At 42.1% G+C, this 23,572-nt stretch overlaps 1 protein-coding gene across 1 annotated transcript in view; it reads right to left on the reverse strand.

Annotated features, from left to right (window-relative positions):
• Window positions 1–23,572, reverse strand: part of TMEM132C (transmembrane protein 132C) — a 454,537-nt gene that overhangs the window by 163,249 nt on the left and 267,716 nt on the right. The window contains exon 3 of the mRNA XM_061384531.1: window positions 9,993–10,139. Coding sequence (XP_061240515.1) covers window positions 9,993–10,139 — 147 coding nt within the window. The remainder of the gene's footprint in view (window positions 1–9,992; window positions 10,140–23,572) is intronic.

Here is a 23,572-nt window from a genome sequence, read left to right on the forward strand (position 1 = left end):
ATGCCCCTGTTCTAATCACCAAGGAAATGACTTTTAACAATTCTTATAGTTTTGTACTTACTGTAATGCATATTGAAACTAACTTAAGTATACAATTTCAAGGTCATTATTACTAAGAATGAAGGGAAACTTTTAAAAACCAGAGCAATAAATAGACAATTTAAAGAAAACTCTTGGGACTTACCTGGTGGTTCAGTGGTTAAGACTCCAAGCTTCCAATGCAGTAGGCCTGGGTTCAATCCCTGGTAAGGGAACTAGATCCCGCATGCTGCAATTAAAGATCCTGTGTGCCACAACTAAGAGCCGGCACAGCAAAATAAATAAAAGAAAATAAACACTATAAAAGAGAAAACTCTCGTGTAGTGGTCTAAGTGGTACATGATAAAGTACGATTTGGGACAAGTTTTTGGCTATTGCTAAGATTCCGCTGGTGTTGACCATTTTCTAAGCTGATTCTACAGCCTTCCCTGCAATATCCTTTGAATAAATCCCTCTTCTGCTGAAATAAGTCGGGATCACCACTTTAGGAACATTTAAGAACTCTCACTAATACAGGTAGAACCATAAAATTTCCCTTTTAATCAACTAGCTTAAGTCGAATTGAAAGAGTAAATCAATTGGAAGATTAGGGTAGGAGATAAAAAACTGAGAAAATGAGAGGTTAAACTATGGGTCTGTAATTCACATCCTGCCATGAGAGGGCCAAGCTTACCTTTCCAGACTAACCCCTGAAACTCCTTATGGTGTTACTTCCAGCCCAGGACCATCACTCACCCTCACACATCTAAACATTTGCCATCTTCCTCCTCTGCCTGGAATGCCATCATGCTTTACCTCTGCATATTCAATTCTTTCCTTCTGCCCTGGGAGAGTTCACAGACAAGTCCTCTCCAATTTGCAGAGTATTTGAGGTGAGACAGGCAGTGTGAAATGACTCCCAGTCATCCCCATCTCCTGGTACTCATCCACTCTCTCCTTGGTCATTACCTCCCCTTGAATGGAGCCCAGATCGCTAATGAAATAAGACACAACCAATATGTCACTTGCAAGATTAGGTTATAAAATACTATGACTTCCCTTTGCTGGCATTTTCTTTCTCCCTGCGTCATTCCATGTGCTTGCCCTGATGGAGAGGGATGCCCAGTAAGGAACAAGACACTGATGTCCTCTGTCCAACAATCCTTGAACCTGAATCCTCCCAACAGCCACATGAACTAGGGAGTGGATTCCTGAGCCTTCAGATGAGACCAGCCAAGCCTGACCGACACTGTGATTATAGCCTAGTGAGATATCCTCACAGTTTCCCAGGTGGCAAAGTGGTAAGATTCCTCCTGTCAATGCAAGGGCCATGGGTTAATCCCTGGTCTGGGAAGATTCCACATGCTGCAGGACAGCTAAGCCTGTGTGCCACAACCACTGAGCCTGTGTTCTAGATCTTTGTCCTCCACAAGAGAAGCCACCACAGTGAAAAGCCTGGACACTGCAACTAGAGAGTAGCCTCCACTTGCTGCAACTAAAGAAAGCCTGAGTGCAGCAAAGAAGACCCAGCACGGCCATAAATAAATGAAAATAAACCTTTTTTTTAAAAGGGCTATTTAAGCCTGGAGACAAGGATTGAGAAGATGCAAGAAAGGTTTAACAAGGACCTAGAAGAAATAAAAAAGAGTCAATATATAATGAATAATGCAATAAATGAAATTAAAAACACCCTGGAGGCAACAAATAGTAGAATAACAGAGGCAGAAGATAGGATTAGTGAATTAGAAGATAGAATGGTAGAAATAAATGAATCAGAGAGGATAAAAGAAAAATGAATTAAAAGAAATGAGGACAATCTCAGAGACCTCCAGGACAATATTAAATGCTACAACATTCGAATCATAGGGGTTCCAGAAGAAGAAGACAAAAAGAAAGACCATGAGAAAATACTTGAGGAGATAATAGTTGAAAACTTCCCTAAAATGGGGAAGGAAATAATCACCCAAGTCCAAGAAACCCAGAGAGTCCCAAACAGGATAAACCCAAGGCGAAACACCCCAAGGCACATATTAATCAAATTAACAAAGATCAAACACAAAGAACAAATATTAAAAGCAGCAAGGGAAAAACAACAAATAACACACAAGGGAATTCCCATAAGGATAACAGCTGATCTTTCAATAGAAACTCTTCAAGCCAGGAGGGAATGGCAAGACATACTTAAAATGATGAAAGAAAATAATCTACAGCCCAGATTATTGTACCCAGCAAGGATCTCATTCAAGTATGAAGGAGAAATCAAAAGCTTTTCAGACAAGCAAAAGCTGAGAGAATTCTGCACCACCAAACCAGCTCTCCAACAAATACTAAAGGATATTCTCTAGACAGGAAACACAAAAACAGTGTATAAATTCGAACCCCAAACAATAAAGTAAATGGCAACGGGATCATACTTATCAGTAATTACCTTAAACGTAAATGGGTTGAATGCCCCAACCAAAAGACAAAGACTGGCTGAATGGATACAGAAACAAGACCCCTACATATGTTGTCTACAAGAGACCCACCTCAAAACAGGGGACACATACAGACTGAAAGTGAAGGGCTGGAAAAAGATTTTCCATGCAAATAGGGACCAAAAGAAAGCAGGAGTAGCAATACTCATATCAGATAAAATAGACTTTAAAACAAAGGCTGTGAAAAGAGACAAAGAAGGTCACTACATAATGATCAAAGGATCAATCCAAGAAGAAGATATAACAATTATAAATATATATGCACCCAACACGGGAGCACCGCAGTATGTAAGACAAATGCTAACAAGTATGAAAGGAGACATTAACAATAACACAATAATAGTGGGAGACTTTAATACCCCACTCACACCTATGGATAGATCAACTAAACAGAAAATTAACAAGGAAACACAAACTTTAAACGATACAATAGACCAGTTAGACCTAATTGATATCTATAGGACATTTCATCCTAAAACAATGAATTTCACCTTTTTTTCAAGCGCACATGGAGCCTTCTCCAGGATAGATCACATCCTGGGCCATAAAGCTAGCCTTGGTGAATTCAAAAAAATAGAAATCATTCCAAGCATCTTTTCTGACCACAATGCAGTAAGATTAGATCTCAATTACAGGAGAAAAACTATTAAAAATTCCAACATATGGAGGATGAACAACACGCTGCTGAATAACCAACAAATCACAGATGAAATCAAGAAAGAAATCAAAATTTGCATAGAAACGAATGAAAATGAAAACACAACAACCCAAAACCTGTGGGACACGGTAAAAGCAGTCCTAAGGGGAAAGTTCATAGCAATACAGGCACACCTCAAGAAACAAGAAAAAAGTCAAATAAATAACCTAACTCTATACCTAAAGCAACTAGAAAAGGAAGAAATGAAGAACCCCAGGGTTAGTAGAAGGAAAGAAATCTTAAAAATTAGAGCAGAAATAAATGCAAAAGAAACAAAAGAGACCATAGCAAAAATCAACACAACCAAAAGCTGGTTCTTTGAAAGGATAAATAAAATCGACAAACCATTAGCCAGACTCATCAAGAAACAAAGGGAGAAAAATCAAATCAATAAAATTAGAAACGAAAATGGAGAGATCACAACAGACAACACAGAAATACAAAGGATCATAAGAGACTACTATCAGCAATTATATGCCAATAAAATGGACAACATGGAAGAAATGGACAAATTCTTAGAAAAGTACAACTTTCCAAAACTGGACCAGGAAGAAATAGAAAATCTTAACAGACCCATCACAAGCACGGAAATTGAAACTGTAATCAAAAATCTTCCAGCAAACAAAAGCCCAGTTCCAGACGGCTTCACAGCTGAATTCTACCAAAAATTTAGAGAAGAGCTAACACCTATCCTGCTCAAACTCTTCCAGAAAATTGCAGAGGAAGGTAAACTTCCAAACTCATTCTATGAGGCCACCATCACCCTAATACCAAAACCTGACAAAGATCCCACAAAAAAAGAAAACTACAGGCCAATATCACTGATGAACATAGATGCAAAAATCCTTAACAAAATTCTAGCAATCAGAATCCAACAACACATTAAAAAGATCATACACCATGACCAAGTGGGCTTTATCCCAGGGATGCAAGGATTCTTCAATATCCACAAATCAATCAATGTAATACACCACATTAACAAATTGAAAAATAAAAACCATATGATTACCTCAATAGATGCAGAGAAAGCCTTTGACAAAATTCAACACCCATTTATGATAAAAACTCTCCAGAAAGCAGGAATAGAAGGAACATACCTCAACATAATAAAAGCTATATATGACAAACCCACAGCAAACATTATCCTCAATGGTGAAAAATTGAAAGCATTTCCTCTAAAGTCAGGAACAAGACAAGGGTGCCCACTTTCACCATTACTATTCAATATAGTTTTGGAAGTTTTGGCCACAGCAATCAGAGCAGAAAAAGAAATAAAAGGAATCCAAATTGGAAAAGAAGAAGTAAAACTCTCACTATTTGCAGATGACATGATCCTCTACACAGAAAACCCTAAAGACTCCACTAGAAAATTACTAGAACTAATCAATGACTATAGTAAAGTTGCAGGATATAAAATCAACCCACAGAAATCCCTTGCATTCCTATACACTAATAATGAGAAAACAGAAAGAGAAATTAAGGAAACAATTCCATTCACCATTGCAACGGATAGAATAAAATACTTAGGAGTATATCTACCTAAAGAAACTAAAGACCTATATATAGAAAACTATAAAACACTGGTGAAAGAAATCAAAGAGGACACTAATAGATGGAGAAATATACCATGTTCATGGATTGGAAGAATCAATATAGTGAAAATGAGTATACTACCCAAAGCAATTTATAGATTCAATGCAATCCCTATCAAGCTACCAAAAGTATTCTTCACAGAGCTAGAACAAGTAATTTCACAATTTGTATGGAAATACAAAAAACCTCGAATAGCCAAAGCAATCTTGAGAAAGAAGAATGGAACTGGAGGAATCAACCTGCCTGACTTCAGGCTCTACTACAAAGCCACAGTTATCAAGACAGTATGGTACTGGCACAAAGACAGAAATATAGATCAATGGAACAAAATAGAAAGCCCAGAGATAAATCCACGCACATATGGACACCTTATCTTTGACAAAGGAGGCAAGAATATACAATGGATTAAAGACAATCTCTTTAACAAGTGGTGCTGGGAAATCTGGTCAACCACTTGTAAAAGAATGCAACTAGAACACTTTCTAACACCATACACAAAAATAAACTCAAAATGGATTAAAGATCTAAACGTAAGACCAGAAACTATAAAACTCCTAGAGGAGAACATAGGCAAAACACTCTCTGTCATACATCACAGCAGGATCCTCTATGACCCACCTTCCAGAATATTGGAAATAAAAGCAAAAATAAACAAATGGGACCTAATTAACCTTAAAGGCTTCTGCACATCAAAGGAAACTATTAGCAAGGTGAAAAGACAGCCTTCAGAATGGGAGAAAATAATAGCAAATGAAGCAACTGACAAACAACTAATCTCAAAAATATACAAGCAACTCCTACAGCTCAACTCCAGAAAAATAAATGACCCAATCAAAAAATGGGCCAAAGAACTAAATAGACATTTCTCCAAAGAAGACATACAGATGGCTAACAAACACATGAAAAGATGCTCAACATCACTCATTATCAGAGAAATGCAAATCAAAACCACTATGAGGTACCATTTCACACCAGTCAGAATGGCTGCGATCCAAAAGTCTACAAATAATAAATGCTGGAGAGGGTGTGGAGAAAAGGGAACCCTCTTCCACTGTTGGTGGGAATGCAAACTAGTACAGCCACTATGGAGAACAGTGTGGAGATTCCTTAAAAAACTGGAAATAGAACTGCCTTAGAATCCAGCAATCCCACTGCTGGGCATACACACTGAGGAAACCAGAAGGGAAAGAGACACCTGTACACCAATGTTCATCGCAGCACTGTTTATAATAGCCAGGACATGGAAGCAACCTAGATGTCCATCAGCAGATGAATGGATAAAGAAAGCTGTGGTACATATACACAATGGAGTATTACTCAGCCATTAAAAAGAAAACATTTGAATCAGTTCTAATGAGGTGGATGAAACTGGAGCCTATTATACAGAATGAAGTAAGCCAGAAGGAAAAACACCAATACAGTATACTAACACATACATATGGAATTTAGAAAGATGGTAACAATAACCCTGTGTACGAGACAGCAAAAGAGACACTGATGTATAGAACAGTCTTATGGACTCTATGGGAGAGGGAGAGGGTGGGAAGATTTGGGAGAATGGCATTGAAACATGTAAAATATCATGTATGAAACGAGATGCCAGTCCAGGTTTGATGCACGATACTGGATGCTTGGGGCTAGAGCACTGGGACGACCCAGAGGGATGGTATGGGGAGGGAGGAGGGAGGAGGGTTCAGGATGGGGAACACATGTATACCTGTGGCGGATTCATTTTGATATTTGGCAAAACTAATACAATTACGTAAAGTTTAAAAATAAAATAAAGTTAAAATAAATAAATAAATAAAAAGGGCTATTTACATACATAAATCCACTGCCTGCTAATGAACACATTCCATTTAATCTGCATAATCAACACTAATCTTGTGGGGTTAATTAGATTTTATGTGCATTTGATTCAGGAGATTTAATTCAATTTCTGTTCTTCTGCTTAGAGCAAGGGACCCATGCACACATCTCCTTCTGACCATGTTTTCACAAGTTGAGACATTTGGACACCCAACCCTCACCCCCAGATGTACTAAGAATCTTTCTTGGGAGCATGATGGTGAAGGCTGGTGTTTGATCTAGTAAGCTGTTCAGGACACCAGATGTGTTTTTTGGCTGCACAATGAAGGCAGGATGGAGGAAGAAGTTTTACAAGTAAAAGAACTGGGTGTTTCTCAATGAAGTGGAGCATTTGCAGAGTTTTTCTTGGCAGCCTTGGCGTATTCACTGAAGAAAATATGTCCAATAATGGAACTGGATATTTCTTCCTATAGTGCTAATCCCTTCAAGAAAAGATGCTGACAGACTGCATCACTAAAAAATGATCAAACTTTTTGAGTCTAAGAAGCCACCTTAAGCAAAACAAAAGTGGACAAGTTGTCTCCTGCCTGTGGAAGGTAGTTTGCATGCATGCATGCTAAGTCGCTTCAGTTGTGTCTGACTCTGTGTGACCCCATGGACAGTAGCTTTACCAGGCTCCCCTGTCCATGGAATTCTCTAGGCAAGAGTGATGGAGTGGGTTGCCATTGCCTTCTCCAGGAAGGTAGTTTAGTGCTGCATTATCTATAAGAATCCAACTTGGAAACAAGTTAAATATCCTCAAATATGGATATCGTGATTAATGTAGAGTTAAATCTATGTGCTGCTGCTGCTAAGTCGCTTCAGTCATGTCTGACTCTGTGCGACCCCATAGATGGCAGCCCACCAGGCTCCTCCATCCATGGGATTTTCCAGGCAAGAGTACTGGAGTGGGTTACCATTACCTTCTCTGAAATCTATGTGATGGAATCTTAAAAGTTTTTTGAGGAAATAATGTCAAAGGAAGATGTTATCAATATAAGTGAAATTTAGGGACTTGCAGGGGGCAGGGGTTTGATCCCTGGTTGGGGACAAAGATCCCACATGTTGCATGGCATGGGCAATATATATATATATATATATAGTTAATCCCATCAAGAAAACACGATGACAGACTGTATCAAGAGCCCTAAAACACAATCAAACTTTTTGATTCTAAGAAGCCACCTTAAGCAAAAGAGAAATGGACAAGTCGAAGAAGCCACCTTAAGCAAAAGAGAAATGGACAAGTCGAAGAAGCCACCTTAAGCAAAAAAGAAATGGACAAGTCGACTATATATTTATATATAAATATATACATATTGGCCATGGTGGCACTGATGGTAAAGAATTCACCTGCTGATGCAGGAGATGCAAGAGATGCAAGTTTGATTTCTGGGTCAGGAAGATCCCCTGAAGAAGGGCATGTCAATTCATTCTGGTATTTCTGCCTGGAGAATCCCATGGACAGAGGTGGGCTACAGTCCACAGGGCTGCAGAGTCAGACACTACTGAGTGACTGAGCACACACAATGTGTGCGTGTGTGTGTGTGTGTGTGTGTGTATGAAATGTTTAAGATATTAAGCAACAGGATATATACTATGATACCAGATTTGTTAAAAAAAATAAATCTACTACATATTTATTATACACAGATGTTATCTATGTATAATATGTGGGAAGAAAATGAACCAACATATTAGCAGTGGATTATCCTTAGGTAGAAGTGATGCGTGTGTGCATATTAAGTCACTTCAGTTGTGTCTGACTCTACACGACCCTATGGACTGTAGACCACCAGGCTCCTCTGTCTGTAGAATACTCCAGGTAAGAATACTGAAGTGGGTTGCCATGCCTCCCCCAGGGGATCTTCCCGATCAAGACATGGGACCGAACCCATGTCTCTTACGTCTCCTGCATTAGCAGTTCGGTTCATCACCATTAGCATCACCTGGGAAGTCCCTAGGTAGAAGAGATACTGATACATCATTTTAGTTTCTTGTCTAACTATTTTCACAAATATTCTCAGATGAGTAAGTGTTGATTTTATACAGGGAAAGCAATTATGTTAAATAATAATCCAGGATGTCTATCTAGAAGCTCACAGAGCATCCTTTATGCATTGTTGCCACTGAGAGTCACCTTTCATTTTTATATTCCTCTTCACTGAAGACTAAGTCTAATCCTTTATGATCCTGACACCAGTTCTGATGTGTGTCTTTTTTTCCACCACCACTACACAATTCTCTGACCAGCTGGCTGTCCTACAATTCAACTCAATTCTGACACTCTCTACTGACAGTGTCTGATCCCAAAGGTTGAGGGCTCAGTTCCATGAGACCACTCCCACCTTCAGATGCCAACTGCAAGCCCAACTTGTTACCTATGCTTCTGACCGATCTATTATAGATCGAAGGATCCCATGACCCCCTCCTTGGGTTCCTTTAATTAGCTAGAGTGGCTCACAGAACTCAGAGAAACACTTCGCTTACTAAAATACTGGTTATTATGAAAGCCTATAACTCAGGAATAGCCAGATGAAAGACACGCACAGAGCGAGGTATGGGCAAGTTTCCAGGCCCTCTCCAGGCGCTACTGTCCCTGAGTCTCCACCTGATCACCACCCCGGAAGCTCTCCAAACTCAGTCTTTTGTTTTGTTTTTAAAGAGGCTTCATTCCATGAGCACCATTGATTAACTCATATTGGCCACTGGCTACTGAACTCAGTCTTCAGTCCCCCTCTCCACCCAGGAGGCCAGGAGGTGGGGCTGAATACTCCAGGCTTCTAATCACAGCCTTGGTTCCCTTGGCAACCAGCCTGCATCTTAAGGTGAACTAGGAGGCTTTCCAAAAGTCACCTTATTGACATAAACAAGAGTCACTTTGATGTTCTCATCCTTGTAAAGTCCAAGGGTTTTCAGAGCTCTGTGCCAGGAACAGGCACAAAGACCAAATATGTATTTCTTAGTATAAATCACAGAATCACACACTTTGCACAAAGGGCGAACATGTTGTAAGAAAGCAGCCTCTGATAAGCAAGGGCAACTGGAGATGCCACAGCCTCCAGGACATGAGTGTATATGAGGAGAATGAATGAGCCTGAACAAAGCAGACTAGACCTTGCAAGCTAATCTCTGTTTCAAAACCCGAAGAGGAGAGACCCTGGGAATCAGGGCCCTGCCCTTCCTACCAGAGATGCCAAAAGGTCCTGCTGGTGATGTTAAGTGTCTCCAGATTGTCGAACCAAGGTGTGACAGCTCGACTAAGCAGTGGTTAACGTGAGTCTAAGGCAGGGCTCTTAGGTGGAGAACGGGTCTTGGGAGCCTGGGTTGCCAATCGAGAGGGAGCCCCTCCCTCTTACCTGTTGCGCGCGCCTGGCGCCAGTCGCTGGCACACCACAGCGGTGGTGGCGTGTTTGCCTCCGTTCCCCATCTCCTGCTTGACGTCCCACTGCCGAGGCTCGCTGGTCCGCGTGCTCAGGATGTTCACCCCCTTCTTCACCTTGGCTCTGCGGAGATGAAGAGGGCAAGAGAGAGAGAACCGAGAGATTAATGACTCGGCCTTTCCAAATGCGCCCATGCTCCACTCAGCTGAGCGCCCTGCCTTTTCATTTTTCTTCTTTTATTTCATATCCAGTGGCACCCACAGACAAGGGGTCCTAGAGGGGTAGGATGAGGATTGGTGATTGGAGTGGGCGGGGATCTTCCCACAGACCCAGGAATCGTGGAATTTGCTGTTCAGATCTGATGAGGGAAGAGGGCCCCCCAACAGACCCCCAAACCAAGGAGTAGCACAGCCAAGGGGTCAGGAGAAAAGCACGTCTGCACAGGCTAGTCATTCTCAATCAGGGGTGGCTATGTCCTGCAGGGACCACATGCTGATGTCTGGAGACATCTTTGGTTGTCTCAACTATGGGGGTAGGGCTGGCATCTAGGGAGCAGCTAAAAGAGCCTCCCAAGGCACAGAACAGTGTCCCCCAACACGAGTTAACAAGTTCCAAGTGCTCAATGTGCCCAGGTTCAGAACCCCTGGTGGAGGTGCACACGCTGCTTTCTCCACTTTGTAGCTATGTGACTTTGGATAAATAATAAACTCTTTGTGTCTTATTTTTTCCTCTGTAAATGGATATGTTAATAGTAACCTATGCTATAAAGCTGTTGTGATGATGAAATGTATTATTAATAACATATATAAAGAAATCAGAACAGTGCCAGGTATACAACAAGCACTTAATAAATGTTATTGTTGTATTGCTCCAGGGAGGTCCCTGACCTGCTTCATGTGACCTGCCAGGTCTCCTCTGGAAATAAGCTCAGCTGAATACACTATCCATGGACTTTTTAAAAAGACAAAGTGCTTCTCTTAGAATTGTTGTTTTGGCCACATCTCTTAGCCTTTCTGAACCTCAGTCTTCCCATCAATAAACTGGTGAGAAAAGCAGCAGATTGAACGCAAATACCTACTTTTCCTTTCTTCCCAAATTCCATTTAAAGGGAAGTTGAGGGGACTATTTTTATTTTTATTTTATTTAAAAAATTTTTTTATTTTATCTTGTTCATTTTTGGTGGCACCGAGTCTTCATTGCTGCATGTGGGCTTTCTCTGGTTGCCGTGAGGGGGCGACTCTCTAGTTGTGTGTGGGCTACTCATGGCAGTAGCTTCTCTTGTGGAGCATGGGCTCCAGGACATGTGAGTTTCAGTAGTTGGCACACAGGCTCGACTGTCCCCTGGCCTGTGTGATCTTTCTGGACCAAGGACCGAACTCATGTCCCCTGCACTGGCAGGCAGAGTCTTACCCACTGGACCACTAGGGCAGTACGAGGGGACTATTTTTAAAGACCCAGGAAGATAAGGAGGAGAGATGCAGCAAATGTAAATGACTTGGAGACCTGAACGCTGATGTCCAACGGGGTGAAATCATCAGCTGAACTTCCAAACTAAGTTGTGAGCTGTCGGCGAGAATAGCTAAGGACTGATAGAGTTTAGACCATGAAATCTCCCCGTCTCAGTGGGACCACTAAAAGTGGGAGTCTATGAGGGCTAAAATATGGAGGATTAGCGAAAAGTGTGTTTACGAAGAAGCCAGATACAAATGCCCTTCTGTTTCCCTCTAACAGGGTGGCTGCCAGACTTCCCATCAGGCCTGAGGGACCATGAAGACCCGAGACTCGGGTTACCATGCCCCAAAACATGTGTGGAGTCACGTGACACAGTGCACACCAAACACAGAGATTCCTGGGACTTGGTCCCCAAAGCCGGACTTTCACCCTCTGGGAGAAATACCATATTCTAGATCATCAGGTACTGGTCCTGCAGCCTCTCCAACCAGCCAGCCAGGTTGCTGTTCAGTAAAGCTTGTAGTCAGCAAGCCCCACTCATGGACTCAGAGCTTCTAATGGATTTTTAGGCCCTCATTTTTTCTTTACATGAGCAAACAAGAATCAAGAAGCTTAGGACTCTGAGAAAAGTTTCTACATGACACAGGGAACAAAGTAAAAAAAAAAAAAAAGAAAGAAAGCAAAAGAAATCTGTAGAAAATATAGCCTATGCAGGAAAGACCAAAATTAGCAAAATACACAATTGTTCACATTCACAGAGCCATCAGAGAAGATACTGCAGTCCTGAAACAAAAACAGACTGCTATCTAGTAAACCCAAAAGGGGAAAGAAATGAGCCCTTGGAAATTAAAAAATAGTATAGCAGAATTGGAGAAGGAAATGGCAACCCACTCCAATATTCTTGCCTGGAGAATCCCATGGGCAGAGGGGCCTGGTGGGCTACAGTCTGTGAGGCTGCACAGAGTCGAACACGACTGAGCGACTAACACACACAGAAATGGAAAGTCAGTGGAACGGTTGATGGATAGAGTTGAAGACATATGTTTAAGGAAGTAGAAAAAAAAAAAAGAAATGGAAGAGAATTACTTTGAGGTTCAACATCTGAGCAATATAAAAACACACAAAAGGGAGAGCAGGAATCACCAATGCAGTAATTTAAAGAAATTTACCCAAATGAAAGGATAGTAGTGTCCAAATAGGAAGGTCTAACTGGGTGATGAACCCAAGACAGAGGACCGATACAGCTCAGGACACTGAATACAGATAGGTGAATTCTGCAGTCCTCCGGACCGAGAAAGGATCAGGCATCAGAATGGATACAAGATTCACCACAGTCACTCTGGGAACTAGAAGGTGATCAAAAATACCTTCAGGAGTTCCCTGGTGGTCCAGTGGTTAAGAACCCACCTGCCAATGCAGGGGACATGGCTTGGATCCCTGGTCTGGGAAGATCCCACATGCTGCACGTCAACCAAGCCTGTGTGCCACAGCTACTGAAGCCCATCCTTCCTAGAACACATTCTCTGCAACAAGGGAAGCCGCCACAATGAGTAGCCCCCTACTTGCCACAGTTAGAGAAAGAAAAATTTTAAAAATCTTCAAAAATCAAAGTGGAAATGATTTCCAACCTACCATTTGATATCCAGCCTACTGATGAAGAAAACATTTCGGATATGCAAGTTCTCCAAAAATTGACTTCTTACACCCTTGCTCAGAAAACTACTTGAGGATGTGCTCCATCAAACAAGGGGGTAAATATAGAAAGAAATTGTGAGACCCAGGAAGTGAAGATAAAAAAAAACATGACAGAGATGCACAGTAGGTTCATGGTGAACAGAGGTCCTGGATAATAGCTGAGCACCAGCGTGGACAAGAGTCTGTCTATGATGTCTCCAGGAAACTGCAAATTTCCTTATAAAGTCGATGTGAAAATATTTGAATGGAGATATAATGGAGATTGGGGACTAAATAAGAGCCAAACACAGAAAATGAAGAAAAATAATAAAACCAAATTAGTTTTTAATTTTGGGACTACACCATTATTATGCAGAACAGTCATCATTATTTAATACTTGGTTTTACTGTGATTAGTACACGTACTTATAATATTTTAAACAGATTATTAATCTAGATAATCTAAATAAAAAGTATTAATGGCGAGATGGAGACACAGAAAAGATGGGGAGAAAAGATAGATTCTTATTCTTCATAGTGAAATATTTTATAGCTATTGCCTAAAGCTAAACAAATGAATGAGGGAGGGATGGTTTGGGAGATTGGGATTAGCAGATGCAAACTAGTGTATATAAGATAAATAAAAAAAACAAGGTCTTACTGCAGAGCACAGGGAATTCTATACAACATCTTACGATAAACCATAATGAAAAAGAATATGAAAAAGATTGTATATATATGTAAAACTAAATCCCTTTGTTGTGCAGCAGAAAGTAACACAACACTTTAATGAAATAAATTTTTAAAAATGAAGAATGATCAACCTTATGTTGCTTAGTGATGCCATAAATGCCAAACAAGTAGGAATTTTGCTTCTGTATGTGGAGAAAGGCTGTAGAAGGGAACAACATACTGCAGTATTTTTTTGCAAAATAATTTGTAATTTTGAAATAGGTTGATAGTTTGAGATTAACAGGAAGTAAAGAATTCTTATACACCTTCCCCCAGCTTCCCCCTGTAATGTTCTCATACGTGGTCATAGTACATTTTCAAAACCAGGACACTGACGCTGCTACCATGCTATGAACTGACGTTCACACCCTGTTTACATGTCACTGGTATTCATGTGCACTTTTATAAAAATATTTTACTGAAGTATAGTTGGTTTACAATGTGGTGTTAATATCTGTTGTATAACAAAGTGATTCCATTATGTACTATATATATATATATAAATATAGATATATAAATATGCATATATTCTTTTTCACATTCTTTTCCATGATGGTTTATCACTGGATACTGAATGGAGTTCCCTGTGCCATACAGTAGGACCTTGTTGCTTACTGTTCTGTGTCAGATAGTTTGCATCTGCTAATCCTAAACTCCCAATGTATCCCTCTGCTATTCCCATCCCCCTTGGCAACCACAAACCTGTTCTCTACATCCGTCACCTGCATTTTGGGGGGGAGTGGTGTAGTTCTATAAAAATCATATCACATGTGTAGATTAAAGGAATCATCACCACACCAGAACACAGAAGAATTCCACCACCATAAAGACACTCCCTGATGTTACTCCTTAATAGTCATGCCCGCCCACCACTTAGCCCCCACAGACTCTGATCTGTTCTCTATTCCTGTAATTTTGCCACTTTGAGAATGCTAGATACAGTTTTTACCAACAAACTCTGCAGAATTATTTCATTTCTTAAACTACATGCAAAGTTATCTTATGAAAGGAATAGTTTAAAAAATTATACATGCACACAGCCCTGTCCTGCTAACCTTACAAGTTGGAGGAGATAAATTGCTGTGAATAATTAACAGGCAAAATTTACTGAGCATGGACCCACCCGTCAGAACAAGACAAAGTTTCCCCCTCAGTCAGTCTCTCCCATCAGGAAGCTTCCATAAGCCTTTTATCCTTCTTCATCAGAGGGCAGACAGATTGAAAACCACAATCACAGAAAGCTAACCTGATCACATGGTCCACAGCCTTGTCTAACTCAATGACACTATGAGCCATGCTGTATAGGTCCACCCAAGATGGATGGGTCATGGTGGAGAGTTCTGACAAAACATGGACCACTGGTGAAGGAAATGGCAAACTACTTCAGTATTCTTGCCTTGAGAACCCATGAACAGTATGAAAAGGCAAAAAGACAGGACACTGAAAGATGAACTACCCAGGCTGGTAGGTGCCCAATATGCTACTGGAGATCAGTGGAGAAATAACTCCAGAAAGAAAGAAGAGACAGAGCCAAAGCAAAAACAACACCCAGTTGTGGATGTGACTGGTGGTGGAAGTAAAGTCCCATGCTGTAAAGAACAATATTGCACAGGAACCTGGAATGTTAGCTCCATGAATCAAGGCAATTTGGAAGTGGTCAAACAGGAGATGGCAAGAGTGATCGTCAACATTTTAGGAATCAGCGAACTAAAATGGACTGGAATGGGTGAATTTAACTCAGATGACCATTATATCTACTACTGTGGGCAAGAATCCCTTAGAAGAAATGGAGTAGCCATCATAGTCAACAAAAGAGTCCAAAATGCAGTACTTGGATGCAATCTCAAAAATGACAGAATGATCTCTGTTTGTTTCCAAGGCAAACCATTCAATACCACAGTAATCCAAGTCTATGCCCTGACCAGTAATGCTGAAGAAGCTGAAGTTGAATGGTTCTATGAAGACCTACAAGACTTTCTAGAACTAACACCCAAAAAAGATGTTCTTTCCATTATAGGGGACTGGAATGCAAAAGTAGGAAGTCAAGAAACACCTGGAATAACAGGCAAATTTGGCCTTGGAGTACAGAATGAAGCAGGGCAAAGGTTAACAGAGTTTTGCCAAGAGAATACGCTGGTCATAGTAAACACCCTCTTCCAACAACACAAGAGAAGACTCTACACATGGACATCACCAGATGGTCAACACCAAAATCAGATTGATTACACTGTTTGCAGCCAAAGATGGAGAAGCTCTAAACAGTCAGCAAAAACAAGACCAGGAGCTGACTGTGGCTCAGATCATGAACTCCTTATTGCCAAATTCAGACTTAAATTGCATAAAGTAGGGAAAGCCATTAGACCATTCAGGTATGACCTAAATCAAATTCCTTATGATTATACAGTGGAAGTGACAAATAGATTCAAGGGATTAGATCTGATAGACAGAGTGCCTGAAACTATGGACAGAGGTTTGTGACACTGTACAGAAAGCAGGGATCAAGCCCATCCCCAAGAAAAAGAAATGCAAAAAGGCAAAATGGTTGTCTGAGGAGGCCTTACAAATAGCTATGAAAAGAACAGAAGCAAAAGGCAAAGGAGAAAAGAAAAGATATACCCATTTGAATGCAGAGTTCCAAAGAATAGCAAGGAGAGATGAGAAAGCCTTCCTCAGTGATCAGTACAAAGAAATAGAGGAAAACAATAGAATGGGAAAGACTAAAGATCCCTTCAAGAAAATTAGAGATACTAAGGGAACATTTCATGCAGATGGGCTCAATAAAGGACAGAAATGGTATGGACCTAACAGAAGCAGAAGATATTAAGAAGAGGTGGCAAGAATACACAGAAGAACTGTACAAAAAAGATCTTTACGACCCAGATAATCACGATGGTGTGATCACTCACCTAGAGCCAGACATCCTGAAATGTAAAGTCAAGTGGGCCTTAGAAAACATCACTACGAACAAAGCTAGTGGAGGTGATGGAATTCCAGTTGAGCTATTCCAAATCCTGAAAGATGATGCTGTGAAAGTGCTGCACTCAATATACCAGCAAATTTGGAAAACTCAGCAGTGGCCACAGGACTGGAAAAGGTCAGTTTTCATTCCAATCCCAAAGAAAGGCAATGCCAAAGAATGCTCAAACTACTGCACAATTGCACCCATCTCACATGCTAGCAAAGTAATGCTCAAAATTCTTCAAGCCAGACTTCAACAATACATGAACTGTAAACTTTCAGATGTTCAAGCTGCACTTAGAAGAAGCAGAGGAACCAGAGATCAAATTGCCAACATCCACTGGATCACGGAAAAAGCAAGAGAGTTCCAGAAAAATATCTACTTTTGCTTTATTGACTATGCCAAAGCCTTTGAGTGTGTGGATCACAATAAACTGTGGAAAATTCTGAAAGAGGTGGGAATACCAGACGACCTGACCTGCCTCTTGAGAAATCTGTATGTAGGTCAGGAAGCAACAGTTAGAACTGGACATGGAACAACAGACTGGTTCCAAATCGGGAAAGGCATACATCAAGGCTGTATATTGTAACCCTGCTTATTTAACGTATATGCAGGAGGAGAAGGGGACGACAGAGGATGAGATGGCTGGATGGCATCACTGACTCGATGGACGTGAGTCTGAGTGAACTCTGGGAGTTGGTGATGGACAGGGAGGCCTGGCATGCTGCGATTCATGGGGTCACAGGGTCAGACACGACTGAGCGACTGAACTGAACTGAACAGAGTACATTATGAGAAATGCTGGAAGGGATGAAGCACAAGCTGGAATTAAGATTGCCAGGAGAGACATCAATAACCTCATATATGCAGATGACACCACGGTTATGGCAAAACGAAGAACTAAAGAGCCTCTTGATGAAGGTGAAAGAGAAGAGTGATAAAGCTGGCTTAAAACTCAACATTCAGAATGCTAAGATTATGGCATCTGGTCCCATTACTTCATGGCAAATAGGTGGGGAAACAGTGTCAGACTTTATTTTTTGGGCTCCAAAATCACTGCAGACGGTGACTGCAGCCATGAAATTAAAAGACACTTACTCCTTGGAAGGAAAGTTATGCCAACCTAGATAGCATATTAAAAAGCAGAGACATTACTTTGCCAACAAAGGTCCATCTAGTCAAAGCTATGGTTTTTCTAGTAGTCATGTATGGATGTGAGAGTTGAACTATAAAGAAAGCTGAGTGCTGAAGAAATGATGCTTTTGAACTGTGGTGTTGGAGAAGATTCTTGAGGGCCCCATGGACTTCAAGGAGATCCAACCAGTCCATCCTAAAGGAAATCAGTCCTGAATATTCATTGGAAGGACTGATGTTGAAGCTGAAATTCCGATACTTTGGCCACCTGATGTGAAGAATTCACATTTGAAAAGACCCTGATGCTGGGAAAGATTGAAGGCGAGAGGAGTAGGGAACAGAGGATGAGATGGTTAGATGGCATCACCGACTCGATGGACATGAGTTTGAGTAAACTCCAGGAGCTGGAGATGGACAGGGAGGCCTGACGTGCTGCAGTCCATAGGGTTGCAAAGAGTTGGACACAACTGAGCAAGTGAACTGAACTGAGAATTTGCCAAGCAAAGGTGGTTACCAGAAGGGAACCAGCAGGGTGGGAAGTGATGATAAACCCCATCTCCACCTTTCAGGCCCGGGGTGCGCAAATTCGCATCACACACAGAGCAGCAAGAGCTTATCAGCTGCAGCTGCACTTTTTCTTTAGAAACTTCTTCCAAGTCTTACCTTAAAATGATTTGCTAAATGATTTTGCTAAAACATACTTGCCACCATGGCCCTGAGAAGGCCAAGGTATGCTTAAGAGACAAAGATTAAAGACACATTAGCATATAAAAGCCCCTCCTTTGTCCTAAGGCAGGGATGCCTCCCACCTCGACTGTCCACAAGGACTGCCTCATGAAATGTGACTTCACTTGAAATTGGGTTTTGCTGCATCTGAATTTTGCTCAAGACTGGAGGTTTCACTGAAGCTACAAATTGTTCTTTCCACTTCATGGTTCAAGAAAATAGGAGGATTCTTGTTGACTGGTGCAGAGGCTGGTTTCATCTCTGACTTGGGTGGCGAGATGAGCTGCTGAGATGAGAGGAAGGCACAGGTTTTAAAGGGCCCAATCTTGTTAATTAGGTGTTTTCTTTACTGAGGTCGATGGGTGCTCCTATTTACTTCAAAGAACTAGCTGTTGCAGGAATTTGGGTCCCACCCAGGATGAGAAGTTTTGCAATGATAGTCAGTGTTAGAACAGTGGGCTTAGAGGATAAAACATGAGGATGCCTGGTTTCTAGGGAAGGAGCCGGAGCCCTTGGTCCATGGTGATGTGAGAGCAGCCTTTGTTTCAGCATCCAGTGTGGAGGGGAAGGCAGTGAACCAGATGCAGGAAACCCAGCTTCTGGTCCTGCATCTGCTGTGATGAGCTCCATGACCTTGAGAAAGTCATGCAATTGACTTTGCTCTTTTTCATCATCTGTCCCAAGGGGATGGCCTTAGTTCACTGGTCGTCCACAGACACTGCCCCCTACCCCTGCCCCAGTGTGTAGGGCTGCTGCTGCTGGTTGTGGGGGATTTTCAGAGACAGCTCTGAATAACACTGACATGTTCTTTTCCTCTATCATGTTAATATTGAGGACCGACTTTTCCTAGCAGGTGCCATCCTGGATACTGGGATACTGAGATGCATCAACACAGGACTCAAGTGTGGACCAGCCCTGGTGGTGCTTCCTATCCTGCCTGACTGTACCTAAGCTGGCGCATGTATACCACATGTTTATAATTGATGCTATTATACGATCACATTTTCTAGTGGTTAAACATTTCCTCCCCTATTCAAAAATGTGCCCGACTCAGGTGTAATACAGGGATGATTAAACGTTCCTTAAAGAAAATCAATGTTCAGTACAAATTTTTGAACACAGGAAGCCTAATTTCCATCTTCCAAGCCATCTATCTCAGGGTCAGCTCTAATTACCATGTGAAAAGCACTCTCTAGAAGCTTCTCAAAGCCATTGTACTTCTAGAAGATGCTGCGATAGATCCTGGCATGTGTGAGTATCTGTGTGTCTTGAGTGGGGGTTGTGGGAGGGAGCAAGGTACCACTTGGTCTCTGGCCCTATAAGGCTGCCGAGGGGCTGAATCTGATCCTCAGAGTAGGTAGAAAAGGAAAAATATAAATAGCTGCTACTATGGGTTGAACTGTACGTTTCCCTACAAATTCATGTTAAATTGTAACCCCCAGTACCTTCGAATGTGACCTTACATGGAGATATGGCCTTTACAGAGGTGATCCAGTTATAGTTCTTAGGAAGAACACTAATCCAAGATGATTGGTCCCTTATAAGGAGGGGGAATTTATAACAGACAGTATGCAGAGAGAGGGACTTCCTAGGTGGCTCGTGGCAAAGAATCTGCCTGCCAAGCAAAAGACCCAGGTTTGATCTCTGGGTAAGGAAGATCCCAATAGAGGAGGAAATGGCAATCCACTCCAGTATTCTTGCCTGGAGAATCCCGTAGACAGAGCAGCCTGGTGGGCTAAAGTCCATGGGGTCCCAGAGTCAGACATGACTTAGTGACTAAAGAACAAGAAAATACAGAGAGAATGCCATGTGAAAATGGAGATGGTCATCCATAACCCAAGGACAGAAGCCTGGCATAGGTGATCCCTCAGAACACTTATGAAGGAACCAAGCCTGCCTTTACCTTGATTTTGGACTTCCAGTTTCCAGAACTTTGAGACAACACATCTGTTACTTAAGCCACCCAGTCCGTGGTCATTTTTGTGCAGCCCCAGAAGATGAACACAAGTGGCCAACATGGAAATAAAATCCAAAGCTTCTATATAAAAATCTGGATTTCTCCTTTTTAACCCATTATGATGCTTACTCATTTGGCAAGCACCATTGGCTGTGTCACAAGAACTAATTGCTATTCTTGGTGTGGAATATCCAATGAGCCCATTCTTTCATTTGGAAAACTCACATCCCAGTTGGGAGAGACAGACTTTACGCCAAAACATAAGCAAAATAAACAGCATGTCAGATGCTGGCAAGAGTTGTGAGGAAAAAGAAAGCTGGGGAGAGAATATGGGATGAAATAAAGGGGTGCAATTTTTAATAGGATGGCTGGGGGAGACTGCTCTGAAAAGACTGGGAGATGGTGTGGGAGAATCAAATGGACAACGGGTGGTGGCCAGGGATGGTCATTTCCAGCAGGAAAAGTTCATTGTGACGGTTCCGTGGTAGGTAGAACTCTAAAGATGCTGCCCACAATTCTTGTCCCTGGTTACTTAAGCCCTAACCTTGCCATGAAGGGCTTTTGCAGTTGGGAATTCGAGTCCCAGACCAAGGACTTCCCTGAGTGGTCCAGTGGGTAAGCATCCACCTTCTAATGCAGGGGACACAGGTTCAGTCCTAGGTCGGGAAAACTAAGATCCCACATGCCACAGGGCATCTGAGCTTGGCTGCTCAACTACTGAGCCTGCCCACTCTAGACCTGATACCCGAAGCTAGAGAACACCCAAGAGCAGCAAGGATGATTCAGCACAGCCAAAAACATGAAGTCCTAAACCAGGTTTAGGGAGGTTTGAACAAAGGTCCGTCTAGTCAAAGCTATGGTTTTTCCAGTAGTCATGTATGGATGTGAGAGTTGGACTATAAAGAAAGCTGAGCGCTGAAGAATTGATGCTTTTGAACTGTGGTGTTGGAGAAGACTCTTGAGAGTCCCTTGGACAGCAAGGAGATCCAACCAGTCCATCCTAAAGGAAATCAGTCCTGAGTGTTCATTGGAAGGACTGATGTTGAAGCTGAAACTCCAATACTTTGGCCACCTGATGCAAAGAGCTGACTCATTTGAAAAGACCTTGATGCTGGGAAACAATGAAGGTGGAAAGAGAAGGGGATGGCAGAGGATGAGATGATTGGATGGCTTCACTGACTCAATGGACATGAGTTTGGTTAAACTCCAGGAGTTGGTGATGGACAGGGAAGCCTGGCGTGCTGCAGTTCATGGCATCACAAAGAGTCAGACACGACTGAGCGACTGAACCGAACTGAACTGATCTCATCACACCAATCCTTTAAAAGTAGAGTTTTCTTCAATGGGTGGCAGATGGAGATGTCAGAGAGATTCTACATGAGAGATTTGGTAGCTGTTTCTGGCTTTGAAGATGGAAGGGGCCATGAGCCAAGGAATGAGGGTGGCCAAATGTAACCCCTGACTGACAGCCAGCAAGGAAACAGGGTCCCCAGTCCTAAGGCCGCCAGAAGTGAGTTCAGCCAAGTGAGTGTTCTTGGAAGCAGAATCAACCCCAGAGCCTGCAGACAAGGACCAGCCTGGCTGATACACTGACTCCAGCCCATGATACCCGCGCTGAGAATTCAGTTGGGCCTACTGAGAATTCTGACCCATGGTACCCTGAGCTAATGAATGGATGCTACTGTAGGCTGCCAAACTTGTTGAGATCTGTTACATAGCTTAGAAAAGAGTATAGGCCCATGCTGTAGGAGCAGCAATGAGCCCAGTGAGGCTGGGATAGAAAGTGCAAGAACAGAGGGTCTGGGATGTGAAATCTGATGACAGCCCCAAATGGAAATGGGGTGGATATGAGCAGTGGTCCTCAGTAGAAAGTCAGTAACTGTGCTTCAGAGCAGCTCATCACAGCCTTCTCTTGAAGTCCCCTCCTTCATTCACTGATATCTGGGGTTTTCAACCTTGGCCTATTAATAGTTTGGGACAGACACTATTTTGCTTTGGGGAAAGGGAGTGTTCTGTATGCTTCTAGTAGTATCCTTCCCCAGTTGTGACAACCAAAAATATCTCCAGACATTGCCAAATATTTTCTGTAGTTAACCCTACATCCTTAGCTGAAAGCCACTGATTTACATGACCTCTCTTAACACTGAGCAGGCATGTTATTATCCCAAGGTGGGGACTGAGTTACTAGACACCTACCCAGGAAGCCAGTTGGTTTTTTAGGGAGGGCAGGCTGGATGCTTCATTGCTGGAATCTTCCATTCGTTTTTTCCTTAGAGACCTTCAAGAAAGATGCAGACTCGGGGTGCTAACCCTTCTCTGCCATGGAGAGGATTTTTTAATGTCTTATGTCCTTGGGGATCTACAACTGGCACCTCAGAGTAGTCATCAGCAGCATGCTTATCCAACAGGCTGGTGAAGGAAACGTTGCAGCAAAGGAAAGTAATGAATGGTTCCCCCAAATCAGAGAATGAAAGGTTTGCCCGTCTCTAGATAATGTGGAGAAAGGACTCACCTGGGGACTTCCCTGGTGGTGCAGTGATTAAGAATCTGCCTTGCAATGCAGAGGATGCAGGTTCAATCCCTGATTGATCGGGGAACTAAGATCCCACATGCTGCAGAAGAACTAAAAGCTTGACTGCCACAACTAGAGAGTCTGCTTGTAGCAACTACTGAAGCCCACATGCTCCAGAGCCCGCTCACCACAGCCAGGAAATCCATGTACTGCAACGAAAGATCCCGTGTGACACGACATAGATCCTGCATGCCACGGCTAAGACCTGAAGCACCCAAATAAATAAATATTTTTTTTAAAGTGGATGAAACTGGAGCCTATTATACAGAGTGAAGTAAGCCAGAAAGAAAAACACCAATATAGTATACTAACGCATATATATGGAATTTAGAAAGATGGTAACGATAACC

This window comes from Bos javanicus, chromosome 17 (assembly GCF_032452875.1).
Source record: "Bos javanicus breed banteng chromosome 17, ARS-OSU_banteng_1.0, whole genome shotgun sequence".
In the NCBI taxonomy this organism is placed as follows: Eukaryota; Metazoa; Chordata; class Mammalia; order Artiodactyla; family Bovidae; genus Bos; species Bos javanicus.